General features: G+C 42.4%; 1 protein-coding gene across 1 annotated transcript in view; it reads left to right on the forward strand.

Moving 5' to 3' along the window:
• CFI (complement factor I) overlaps positions 1-14033 on the forward strand; it is an 88457-nt gene that overhangs the window by 16505 nt on the left and 57919 nt on the right. Inside the window, exons 4-6 of the mRNA XM_075860523.1 lie at positions 163-338; positions 1430-1540; positions 3040-3147. Of these exons, the coding sequence (XP_075716638.1) occupies positions 163-338; positions 1430-1540; positions 3040-3147 (395 nt within the window). The remainder of the gene's footprint in view (positions 1-162; positions 339-1429; positions 1541-3039; positions 3148-14033) is intronic.

The following is a 14033-nucleotide window of genomic DNA, read 5'->3' on the forward strand; positions in this document are numbered from 1 at the left end:
CTAAGCGTTTCTAACAGATCACCTGTCCTTAGTCATGGCACAATGTCAATGTTGTTTTTGTGGCTAGAGTTTTTTTTCTTTTATTCTTTTTTTTTTTAAACATAACATGCCCTATGTATTTTCCTAAAACACTACTATGCAGTCTTTTTTATTTTTTTTCAGAGGTGCTTCTAGTGAAGTATTACAGTACAATATATCAGAGAATGACGAAAAGCAGCTGGAGTGTCTTCAGGTGACATGCCGAGGATTTGAGAGCACACTGGCTGAATGTACTATTAAGAAAAGCACAAGTAAAAGGAATAAGCGCGCTGGTGTTTCATGTTATAAGGAGACAATTGGTGTGTACTATTTTAGCTGTTCGGTCCATGTGCAATTAGAGAGACTATGGGGCAGATTTATTATGCGTTTCATATGCCAGTCTTAATATAGATACTGCTGGCATAGATGCTCCTAATTTATTAAGAAGCGCACGCCTCATAATAAATTTCCGGAAAAGTATCAAAGGCAGCATAAATTTTTTTAAGCGAAAACACAGTTTCAAATTGCGACTTTTGTGCACCAGCAATCTGTTGTAGAGTGCTTAATTAATCTGCCCCATGTTAATATTTTTTTAAATAACAATCTTTTATCCTGTTTGGGTATCTCATAATAATCTTGTCTTCATAGTAATTCATCGGTTTCCCCATTATATATATATAAAAAAAAGGACAAACTGTATTGCTTTATAGTAGTTGTGTTTTTTTATATAGAAAAAGTGGAGCATAAAAAAAAATCACATTATATCTTACATGACCACACATAGTTTACAGCCATGATTATTTTTTAAATTATTCTACCAAAACTATGCCATTGTGCAGCACGGTCCAAACATTTAAAAAAGGGATTGAAAACCACAACCTACTCGAAAGAATAATTCAGAAAAGTTCCATTAATGTGGTACTTGATGGCCTAGAAATTTAGATAATCTGGCATGGGTCAAAAAAAAAGGAACTAACTTGATAGTCCAGAGGGAGGTCTGGCAGGCGGTTTGAGGTAGGGGCTCTGGCAGTTCTAATAATAAATAGTTTACTACAGGCCCCCTTTGGGGTGCAGGAACGTCAGTGTCATGATGTTGTCTGTTGACATTTTATAGCACCATACGAGCTCTATAGTAGTTAATGTAGGCCCATGCGAGGAGACACAAGAAATTATTAGATTCATTTTAGACAGATAATCTATTTATTCATTATTAGGGCCGCCACACAGCCCAACTGTCCAAATTTCAACAGGAATATTTGATAATCTGACACTTTTGTGGGCCCAAAAATGATGAATTATCAGAGTTTTACTGTACTATTTAATGTATTGGCAGTGTAAACTGCTTTTGATAAATCCCCACATTAAATAAATACTTTCATGTACAAATAAGTGCGGTATTGTTTTATTGCAGAATGTGAGGAAGATCAATTCACTTGTGTCAATGGAAAATGCATCGCTCTTAATAAAACCTGTAATGGGGTAAATGATTGTGGAGACCTCAGTGATGAACTCTGCTGTACAGGTAACTATGATGTGCTTTTCATAAACACAATTAATACTTGGACTTTTTTCCTTATAATATAAAATATTTAAAGTGGATTTTCACTACTAGTTATCGTCTGAAATTTTATTAAAGTATAAAGATGGATCATTTTGGTGGGATCTGGTAGCTGGGACCTACGATTATTCCCAGAATGGCCAACGGTGCTCAAGATGGGAGAGATTTCCATAGCCTGTAATCTACATTTCAGCGCATAATTGGAATCGCCAACTTACATGACAAACTCATTAAAATCTGTGGTGTCTGCACTGTTGCAGATGTTAGGTGTCTCATGGCAAGTAATTATTTGTGTTTAATTAAATAGATCAAATTATTGAGTTATTCTAAAGGCACATCAGTCATTTCTAAGTTACGGTACAGATGGATGTAAAATAATTATCAATGTTTCGCTAATCTTCTAATTAGGTTGTAAGTATCTCAGCTCTTAAATATTTCATGCGATTGAGTTAAACTGGAAGTCATCCCAATGCTCCCAGCCTTGTAGTGGCTCAGTGGTTAACACTATTGTTTTTCAGCACTGGGGTTCTAGGTTCACATCTAGCCAAGGCCAACATCTGCTTGGAGTTTGTATGTTCTCCTTGTGTTTGCGTGGGTTTCCTCTAGGGTCTCCCACATGGAAAAAAAATCAGACATATTGATAGGTTAGTTGCTTCTCATAAAATTTGCATTTGTGCGTATATGTGTGTGAAATATGTAGAAATTAGATTGTAAGGGTGTGTTCACACGGCCTATTTTCAGCCGTTTTTCGGGCCAAATCGGAAGCAGAACGCATCCAAACATCTGCCCATTGATTTCAATGGCAAAAATGGCATTCTGTTCCGATGGGCCGTTTTTTTATGCAGCCGTTTTGAAAAACGGCCGCATAAAAAAACGGCCGCGGAAAAGAAGTGCAGGTCACTTCTTGGAACGTTTTTGGAGCCGTTTTTCATTGACTCTATAGAAAACAGCTCCAAAAACTGCCGTGAAAAACGCGAGTGGCTTAAAAAAGTTTGAAAATCAGTAGCTGTTTTCCCTTGAAAACAGCTCCGTATTTTCAGACGTTTTTGAGTTTACGTGTGAACATACCCTAATGGTTACAGGGAATAATCTGTTGACAATATCTGTACAGTGCTGTGAAATAAGTGGGCGCTAAATAAGCTCGTTGATCGGCACACGTTTGCTCCTTTCACAAGGAGCTACGTATGGGGATGAGTGTTCCTTATTATGATCGCTCGTCCCCATACATTTGTATTATGTCGGCAGCACGTCTCCCTGTTTACACAAGGAGATGTCCTCCCGACAACGATAATAGTTATGCCATTTAATACTATGCAAACAGCCGATGAACGAGCGTTTGTCGATAATTGGCCGGTGTAAAAGGGCCTTAAATCTTTTTGGACTACAATTCTCCGTTTTTAATGATGGGAGAATTTACAATAATTTACACTCTAATTTGTATTTTTTGTATTATCTCATTTTAGAATGTGAAAATAGTTTTCACTGTAAGTCAGACACATGTATTCCAAACAGTTATGTGTGCAATGGTGATGTGGACTGTTTAAGTGGAGAAGATGAAATCAACTGCAAAGGTACAATAAACATGAAGTCATCTTGTATTGTGTTTAGCAAAATAAAGAGAATATATAAAATATATATAAGTGTATATATAAGTGTTAAGTCTTGTGTTGGCGAAATGGTGCACCGACATACATGATACCTACACAAGAACTGAAATTGCCGAATACCTACCAGAAACTATTCACTGAGGTATAGAACATCAAAATAAGCAGTACTGGGATATATCAGATACATTTTCCAACAAGTAAGACGGGTCAACATTTAGTTCAAACATACCATAGCATGGTGAATAATTACAATAGGAAACATTATTATTACATTACAATTGTAATAATTATTATTATTATTATTATTACAAAAAAGTATTCCAAAGCCTTATTTCCTGTCAGTGTATCACTGACAGGCAAACTATTAGACAATGCATCTGGTCTGGCCTAATAGTCAGATACTGATGGCAGATCTGGAAGCCTTTATTAGGCCCCGAATATCATGGTAACCCATTGGCACCCGGTGATTGCGCCGCAAGTTGCCGATGGGCAGATAGAGGGAGTCCCCACTGTCAAGCACTTTAGAGGCTGCAGTCTCTATTGAGCGCGACATCTAAGGGGTTAACGGCCAAAATCATTGGTTTATCTGATCCTGGCCTTTACAGCAGGAGCCTGGCTACTACTCCGAAGTAGAAGCTAAATATCTAAGGTGGGCAAGTCAATCCTAACCTCAAATAATGGCACCCAAGCTATAGTCCAAATTGAAACCTATAGGTTGTAAAATATTCGATCTTGAAATCCACTCTGCTTCCCATTTTTTTTTAGCATTCTTCATCTATCACTCTCCACAATGCTGAAGCAAAGTTTATTCACTGTATGTCCTGCCTCTAAAAAATGTCTTAGTACAGGTAGATCACCTTTTCGAAGTTCTCTTTTGTTGATTTATGGTAATGCCAACGTGTTCTACATTCTCCAGTCATCTTTCCAACATATAAACAATTGCATAGGCATTGAAGAGCATGAATGATAAACTCTGGTTTACAAGTTACATAATGACGTATTGTAAATACTTTACTTAAATCATTGTGGGAGGATTGTTCCCTACATCTGTTTTCACCAATATCTCTCTCAAATTCCAAGATCACTTATATGCAAAATGGGGAAAGAGGGTAAGGAACATTCCAGAAAATCTTTATAGTAATTCTCTAAAATAGTTCAATGTTACTTTATTATTATGGCTAGGTGACCGCTTGAATTATTATAAATGGATATTTTACAGATATGACTGTATTTTCTCGCTGTCTCTGTCATCCAGGTGACATGGATGAATATATCAACACTGAACTTTCATTAGAGTGCTATCTTTTGCTTGGTTTACTATAGTTACTTAATATGATAACACATAGTGCTGCCAAGTACGGGCAATGTATAAATTATGTCTTTTGTTGGACTAAATCATACTTGTCAACAACAATGCATAGCGAAATGAATTAACCCCTTGACACAGGACAGTGTCCATACGTCCTGGTTCGGGGGTTATAGTATAGCGGGCTCAGCGCGTAAACCCGCTCCATACGCTGCGGGTGTCCGTTTTGTATTACTGCTGACACCTTGCACCAGAAACTGACTTACTGAACCTAAGCCGTCAAAAAGATTGGGGCGGCCCCCTATAACAGCCCATCCACCCCTCCAAGACACGATCGATGAACGCTGTAAAAACAAATAAAACGCCAGAATCGCTGTTTTTTTTGTCACTTTAGCGCTAAAAAAATGTCATAAAAATTGTTCAAAAAGTCGTATTTACCAAAAAATGGTACGCTATTTCTGGAATTCGGGAGCTACGAAACAGCGTAGTTCGCCATGCCACATTGTTTCCATAACTCCCATTTACTTTTATAGGAGTTACGAAAGCGAGCTTGGCTGTTTCTGTTTCTCCCGACCACCTAATCAGGAAGTGGCTGGGAGGCAGCGTGAACCGAGCAAGATTTAGGGTGCCGCGTTCTAGAGATAAGTGCAGGTCCCAGGGGTGGGACCCACATTTATCGGACATTTATGGCATATCCTGTGGATATGCCATAAATGTCCAAGATGGGAAAAAACCTTTAAGTTATAATTTTTACTGCACGGTGAAAGACGTAAAAACTAAACCCCCAAAAAATGGAGGAATCACAGGTTTTTTCAATTCTACCCCACAAAGTATTTTTTTCAGTTTCCCAATACATTATATGGTACTTTAAATATTGCCAATAGAAAACTACAATTTCCTCGTCAAAAAAAATAAGCCATTACACCACTTAATTGACAGAAAAATAAAAAAGTTATGGCTCTTGGAAGGTGGGAGTGAAAAACGAAGTCATTCCAAATCATCATGTTACCAATCAAATAAATCAATGTTTAACCTCTATCCGCACAAGTCAGTAACTATACGTTGTTGCGGGAGATTACTTCCCGCACGAGGACGTATAGTTACTGAGTTGTTTCTGGTGCACACTTTTGGCACACTGTTGCCAATTAACCCCTTAAATGCGGCGATCGGTTGCGATCGCCGCATTTTAGGGGATTCTAGCATATCGCCAGACCCCGGTCTGAAATCGCAGGGTTTGCCGATAGTTCGCATGGCAAACGGAAGCCAAACAACAGCCTCTGTGTCTGCCATGGACGAAAGCCCATCAGGACCAACCTCTGGCTAGTCCTGATAGGCTTCCTGTCAGAGTGACAAGAAGTCACTGTGTCGTTCCCAATGCACACTGTTGGCGACAAGGTGTGCATGGGGAACCAGGAGGTCAGCTGTCCCCGACAGCTGACACTCCAGTTTTGCCAATCAGCGGCTTATTGCCACTGATTTCACCAATTAAAACCTTAAATGCAGCGATCGCCACATTTAGGGAGTTTGTAGCACATTGGCAGCTCCCATGCAATTGTGGGGGTTGCTGATGCTTGTAATGGCAACCGGAGGCCAGGCAACGGCCTCCGGGTCTGCCAGGTATGGAAGCCTATGAGGAACAGCCTCTGGCTGGTCCTCGTAGACTTACTGTCAGAGTGACACACTGACGTCACATTGACAGTTGGAATACATTACACTACCTAGGTAGTGTAATGTATTCTAGCAGCGATCAGAGCTGCAGGTAAAAAAATAAAGTGTAAAAAGTAAAAAAAGTTAATAAAAATGTTTTATAAAAGTTGTTTTTTTTGCTTTTTTAAATCATTTGTTATAGGAAAAAAATGAAAACGTTAAAAAAAGTACACCTATGTGGTATCACCGCGTTCGTAATGACCCAAACTATAAAACTATAATGGTGTTTTTCCCGCACGGTGAACGCCGCAAACAAAATAAATGAAAAACTATGCCAGCATCGCTATTTTTTGGTCACCACTCCTAGAATAAAAAGTGATCTAAAAGTCGCATGTACCCCAAAATAATACCAATAAAAACTACAACCCATCCCGCAAAAAACAAGACCTCCCACAGCTTTTTGGACTAAAAAATAAAAAAGTAATGGCTCTCAGAATATGGTGACACAGAACATTAATTATTTTATAGGAAAAGTAATTTTATTGTGCAAACAATAAAAAAACGATATACATATGGTATCGCTGTAATCGTATCGAACCACAGAATAAAGTAAAACATAATTTATTGTGCATGGTGAACGCCATACGAAATAAAGAATTGAAACCGACAAAATCGCTGTTTTTTGATCACCTTAGCTCTAAAAAAAACTGTTATAAAAACTGATAAAGAAGTTGTATGTACCATAAAATGCAACCAATAAAAGCTACAGCTCGTCCCACCAAAAATAAGCCCTCACACCGCTCAATCGACCAAAAAATAAAAAAGTTATGCATCTCAGAATATGATGATACAAAATGTTTTATTTTTTTTAACAAATAGTCTTTTCTTTGTAAAAGTAGTTAAATATAAAAAAAACTACATAAATTTGGTATCACCGTAATCGTATTGAGGCGCAGAATAAAACTAAAGTTGTCGAAAGACATAAAAACAAAACCCTCTGGTGAATACAGCTAGAGAGTCCGTCCCCGCGCTGTGGAGACAATCTTGTCCTCCATCGGTGGGCATGTGGTTCGGCAAGATCCAGATTATGAAAATGGAGGACCTTACTGCATCTATGAAAGGGACCCTTGCTAAATGCCTCAAAACGTGGCATCATTGGATTCGATTTCAATCTTCTGTGGAGTTTAGGACCCTTATGACCTCCTGAGTATAATTCCTAGGCCTAGTATGTAATATTAGTTTTCTCTCCTAACTTTTTTTCCCTCTGCCCCCCCCCCCCCCCCTTCTCTTTCGCCTCTCTCTCTATCTCTCTCCTGTTCTCATACAGGTCATTATGCATGGCGGCGGGTTCAGGATGCATGAAATGTCTTTTGCAATACCGTTTTCAGCTGTAGGTTGTTGTTTTTTGTTTTACTCTTGCACTTACTGTAACTGCATATACTGGTCTGTGAGCCAATGCCTGTGCTGCTTATGTCTGCACTATCTTATTTGTGTTTTGGAAAACGGAAAATAAAAGAATTTTGAAAAAAAATAAAATAAAATAATGGAGGAATCAGTTTTTTCCAATTTTAGCCCGCAAATAATTTGTGTTCAGTTTCCCAGTACATTATATGGTACTTTAAATGGTGTCAATAGAAACTACAACTTCTCCCGCAAATAATAAGCCTTCACACCACTCTATTGATGGAAAAATAAAAAAGTTGTGGCTCTTGGAAGGTGGGGAGTGAAAAACGAAAAAGCAAAAAAGCATCAGTCCTGAAAGGGTTAATTTATTTCTAATAAAAAAAAAAAAACACATTTTACCACATATGGGGTATTGCCGTACTCAGGAGATATTCATTTTCACGGCCTAATTCCACAAAATTCTACTAAAAACCTGTGGGGTCAAAATGCTAACTATACCCCTAAGAAAATTCCTTGAGGGGTGTATTTTCCAAAATGGGGTCACTTTTGGGGGGTTTCCACTGTTTTGGTCCCTCCAGGGCGTTGCAAACGCGACATGGCACTGAAAACCAATCCAGCAAAATATGGGCTCTAAAATCCAAAAGGCGCTCCTTCCCTTCTGAGCCCTGCTGTGAGTCCAAACAGCCGTTTATGACCACATATGAGGTATTGCCGTAATCGGAAGAAATTGCTTTACAAATGTTGGGGTGCTTTTAATCCTTTATTCCTTGTAAAAATGAAAAAATTCTATGTTTTCGCAGAAAAAGGTGATTTTCATCTTCACAGACTAATTCCACTAAATTCTGCAAAAAAAACTGTGGGGTCAAAATTCTAACTATACCCCTAGAAAAATGCCTTGAGCGGTGTAGTTTCCAAAATGGGGTCACTTTTGGGGGTTTCGACTGTTTAGGTACCACATGACCTCTTCAAACCTGACATGGTGCCTAAAATATATTCCTAAAAATCCACTAGGTGCTCCTTTGCTTCTTAGGCTGGTGCAATAAATATTGAGTTGCGTTTCCCTCGTAATATTATAATAGTGTTACAGAAAAAAATGTATTACAAATAAATTTCAGCAAAAGAACATTTAATTTATAAATTTCACCTCTACTTTGCCTTAATTCCTGTGAAACGCCTAAGGGTATGTGCACACACACTAATTACGTACGTAATTGACGGACGTATTTCGGCCACAAGTCCCGGACCGAACACAGTGCTGTTTTTAGGCTGTAAAGTGTTTTCACTTCTGGGCAGCTTAGTGCAACGTATTTTATTATTAACTTAAGTTTTCACTTTAAAATGTTCATAAAAAACAAAAATACAGAAAATGTGAATAAGAAACCAACTTCAGCATCGTACTCTGCACTAGTGTTGATACATCTCCCCAACTGCGGGAAAAATAAGAACACCTGGAGAAATGGTGTGGTGTAAAATGTTGCGCAGCACAGGAAATGGCTCATTAGGGTAGTGCACACACACTAATTACGTCCGTAATTGACGGACGTATTTCGGCCGCAAGTACCGGACCGAACACAGTGCAGGGAGCCGGGCTCCTAGCATCATACTTATGTACGATGCTAGGAGTCCCTGCCTCTCCGTGGAACTACTGTCCCGTACTGAAAACATGATTACAATACGGGACAGTTGTCCGGCAGCGAGGCAGGGACTCCTAGCATCGTACATAACTATGATGCTAGGAGCCCGGCTCCCTGCACTGTGTTCGGTCCGGTACTTGCGGCCGAAATACGTCCGTCAATTACGGACGTAATTAGTGTGTGTGCACATATCCTAAAGGGTAAAAATATATATATATATACTATACTAAAGTAAAAATAAAAGGACGTGAAAAAACTATGCAAACATAAATTAGACATATGGGAAATGTTAACTAGTAAATATTTTGTGTGGTATTACAATCTGTTTTACTAGTTAGATACATTTAAATTTAGAAAAATGATTAAGTCTTAATTTGCTAAAATTTGAGGTTTTTCACAAATAAGTGTTGAATTTATCGACCACATTTTTTCACTAACATAAAGTACAATATGTCACGAGAAAACATTCTCAGAATCGCTTGGATAGGTTAAAGCATTCCAAAGTTATTACCACATTAAGCGACACATGTCAGATTTGAAAAAATCGTATGTGTCCACAAGGCCAAAATAGGCTGTGTCCTGAAGGGGTTAATATCTGTGGCCTAGGTGACAACACAGTTACAGTAATACAAAGGGAATATAGTTAAAAGCTGTACAAGAACTTGAAGCTTTCCTTGTTGCTGAAGACATATAAAAATAAGTTTCACTAGAATGAAAGATTCACATCTTTACAGGAAAGTCACCATTTTAATGTTCTATTAATACCGCCTGTCTTCAGGCATTACATTCGGTGTGCATATTTCAAGAGCGCCACCAAACGTATGTATTTATATGCTATTGACTCCCATTGTAAAAGAAAAATATATAGGCTTTTTTTTCCCCCTATCTAAACACATATGTATATATTCTGAATGTAGTCTAGAAATGTGGTGTGAATAAAGCCTAAGCTTTGATAATTCAAGCAAGTTTTCCAGTTACGGTGGGTAAGATCTCTTTGTAAGAAAATTTGCAACTATAAAAAACAGCTTTAAAGAAGCTCTGTCACCACATTATAAGTGCCCTATCTCCTACATAAGGAGATTGGCACTATAATGTAGGTGACAGCAGTCCTTTTTATTTAGAAAAATTATCTATTTTTACCACGTTAAGACATTAATTAGCATAAAGCTAAAATCGCTCCTAATGCCCAGCTGGGCGTGTTTTTACTTTAGACCAAGTGTGCATTGTACAGAGGAGTGTATGACGCTGACCAATCAGTGACCAATCAGTGTCATACACTTCTCTCCATTCATTTACTCAGCGCTTAGTGACACTGCGTTGTTCACTATGTGCTGTCTTATACTGACACATTAACGTTACTGAAGTGTCCTGACACTGAATAGACATTCCTTCCAGCCAGGACGGGATGTCTATTCACAATCCCGACACTTCGCTAACGTTTGTGTGCTACTTACAGCAGAGCAAGCGTAATCTCGCGAGATCACGCTGTAAATGACAGGTTACAGGGAGATTAAGCTTTGCTCTGCTGTAAGTACCACAGAAATGTTACAGAAGTGTCGGGATTGTGAATAGACATCCCGTCCTGGCTGGAAGGAAAGGAGAGGCCGCACTGCTGCCTGCAAGACATAAGGGGAGGCTGCCATGACAGGATAGGAGGGAGTGGGTAGGAAGGAGTTAAGGAAAGTTTGTAGCAGTGGTTAGGGGAGGGAAGGGGAGTGGTTTGGAAGGAGGAGGGGGTGTGAATCTAGGGCTTCCCGCTGTTTTCCTCAATGCGAGGGAGACAGCGGGAGGAATAGCATCAACAGCAGTCCTTAGCGCTGTTCATCCTGACTGTGACTGACCTGTGTTAACTGCGATGGCGTCATTCGAGGGGCTGGTGGAGCGGCTCCGGGCGACAGCTGACCTGCAGGATGAAGGCTGGTTCGAGGCACAGGTGACGAGACTCTTGGGGCTGGCTGTGCCCCAGGCAGCAGGGCCCCGGCGCTCACATCGCGCGGTGTCCAGGGAGGGGGAGGGGCGGCTTCCTCACCGTCGTCCCCCTCACTGTCGTTCCCTGTAGTGCTTGAGTTAGACGTGGGCAGCCCTCTGCTGTTCACAACTCCGGGTAGTGGAGGGATCGATCCCGGTTCCTCAGATGTTGTGCCCGCTCGCAGGTCTCGGCGTACCCAACCTCCGGCGAGACTTAGCCCTGAAGAAATCCCGCAGGCACGGCGCCGCAGGGGAAGCCCCTCCAGGGTCGCTGCATCCCTTAGCAGGTCCCGGCCCGGCAGAAATACCCAGCCGCGGCGGTGCTTGGCGGTTAGGGGGGGGGTCAGCTCCTGGCTTCCCAAATACCCCCCTCTGTCGGGTGTGATGCAGGATACAGGAATGTCGGCAGCCCCGCATGATGACGTGCCAATCAGGGGGCTGGCTGCTTCGAGGCATTCTGCAAGGAGGATGGCGAGTCCGGTGGGCCGTGGAGTGCGCTCGAAAGTATGGGTTCCGCATATCGGGCAGCAGGAGGTTGGCCCTATCAGCATCAGGGCTCCGATGGAGGCCGGCCCTTTGGGACAGTCTGGTAGAGGATCTCCGTGCTCTTTTGTGCGTGTGGGCAGCGGTCGCGGATGGCGGGTGAATTGGAAGAGGGAGAAGTTGTGGAGCATCAGCATGGTCAAGTTAGTCCGGCTGGTGGGATCACAGCGCCTGAGCAGCAAGGTGGGTGTTCATCTTCTTTCTCTTTTAATACTGCTGGTATGTCGGGGGGTGCGGGGGTTGCGTCGGGCAATGCAGCCGTCGGCGGGTCTTCAGGGGGGGTGGTAGCGACTTCGCGGAACTAGTGGGATGTTTGCGCGAGCTGGTGAACAAATTCACCAAATGCAGGCACCGGTATCGGCGGGAGTGGCCCCGGTTGCGGTTTGGGGGGGACGGTAGCGCCGGGGGTGGGGCAGCCGCCGGATAGGGTGCAAGTAGGGGGCTCCGCGGGGGCTGTGGCGGTGTCGGTGCAGATGGATGGGGCACAGGAAGGTGACAGGGTGCGGTTGGATGATAGAGCGCGGGGTGAAGTTTATGTGTATTTGGAAGGTCCGTTGGGGGCGCATTTGAAACCGGAGGTCCGCGAGCGCATTTGGAAGGACGAGTATGTAGAAATATTTTCTCTCCTTCCTTTGGCGAAATTTAATTTGGATAAAGGAAAAAGGGATGAGAGTAAGAAAGAGGAGGAGGAACGGCGGCGTTATCGTCTCATTCCACAAACGTTTGTGAACTGGCTGCAGGCGTTCGCAATCTTAGCTAGCGTGGTTGGGGAGAAGGCTCCGGAGCATTGTTCTGCTCTTTTTTGTTATATGGATGCTATCGGCGAGGCGCATCGGGTGTACGGCGGTATGGCATGGCTGCGTAACGACGAGCAGTTTCGGCAGTGGAAGGCGGTACGACCCAGCATTAGATGGGATCAGAAGGACATTGCGTTGTGGTTGAGGGTTACTGCTCCGGTTAAGCCGGGACAGTCCTTTCCAGGGAGCGGAGGATCTGCAGGGCAGGTCGGCCAGTCAGGTCAGGGTTCCGGTTCGAAACTTGGTTTCTGTTGGCAATTTAGCGACGGCTAATGTAAATTTGGGGCCATGTGCAAATTCAAGCATGTGTGTTCCCATTGCAGCGGGACGTCCCATGGCACGTCAAAGTGCTTGCGAAAAGGCAAAAGGGGAGGGGGTCCGGGGGGTTCAGCTGGTCAAGGGATTGACGCCGGTGAGGTTGGAGAGGATGGCCCCCTTTCTAAGTAGATATCCGGATAGGGCTGGGGAGAAGTTGATTGCGGATGGTTTTAGCATGGGCTTTGTGATTCCTTCTCCCCCTTATGACATTCCAGTCACTCGTCTGAATCTCCGGTCCGCGTATCAACACTCGGGGGTGGTGACTGAGAAACTGCGTAAAGAGGTTATTTTGGGCCACATGGCGGGGCCTTTTGTGGAACCCCCTGTGGATGTTTCTTGTGGTTTCCCCATTGGGTGTGGTGCCTAAGCGTGAGCCGAACAAGTTTAGTTTAATACATCATCTGTCCTTTCCCCGGGGTGCATCGGTGAATGATTGGATTGATCCGGGGTTGTGTTCGGTGGTGTACGCGTCGTTTGATAAGGCGGTGGTTTTGGTTCGGGAAGCGGGTGAAGGTGCCTTGCTTGCAAAAACGGATATTGAGGTGGTCTTTCGGTTACTGCCGATTCATCCCATGAGCCAACGGTTGTTGGGTTGTTTTTGGGAAGGGGAATTTTTTGTTGATCGTTGTTTGCCTATGGGTTGTTCCCTGTCGTGCGCCTATTTTGAGGCATTTAGTTCTTTTTTGGAATGGGTAATACGGGAGTTCGCAGGTGTGAAGTCTGTCATTCATTACCTTGATGATTTTTTATGTGTTGGCCCGGGTGGTTCAGCGGTGTGTGCCAATATTTTGGTTTCAACTGTGTTTTTATTGAACATTTTTCAAAAATATACATATAACTTAGAGCAGCATGAAGGGCCATGCAATTCACATAGTAAGACAGTAACTTTCAATAGACAGACAAAACATCTGGGAAAAAACACAGGGGTTTAAGGGGGTGAGGGGGGGGGGATAGTCGGAGCTCCACCTACCACCTAATCTTGAGTTCCCTGTATCCAATACTTGTCCCACGGGTCCCACACCACTTTGAACCTGTCCAGTTCATTGTCAATAGAGGCCGTCATATGCTCCATTGTACGTATTTCCCTAATTCTAGTTACTAAGTCGATGTGGGAGGGAGGGGTTGTCTGTCTCCATTTCCACGCTATCAACGTCTTAGCGGCTGTGAGAAAGTGTCGAAAGAGTCGAGCTGGTGATTTCCCCAAAGACCTAGGGGGAACATTTAGGAGGTAAT

The sequence above is a fragment of the Rhinoderma darwinii genome, chromosome 1 (assembly GCF_050947455.1).
Source record: "Rhinoderma darwinii isolate aRhiDar2 chromosome 1, aRhiDar2.hap1, whole genome shotgun sequence".
Lineage (NCBI taxonomy): Eukaryota > Metazoa > Chordata > Amphibia > Anura > Rhinodermatidae > Rhinoderma > Rhinoderma darwinii.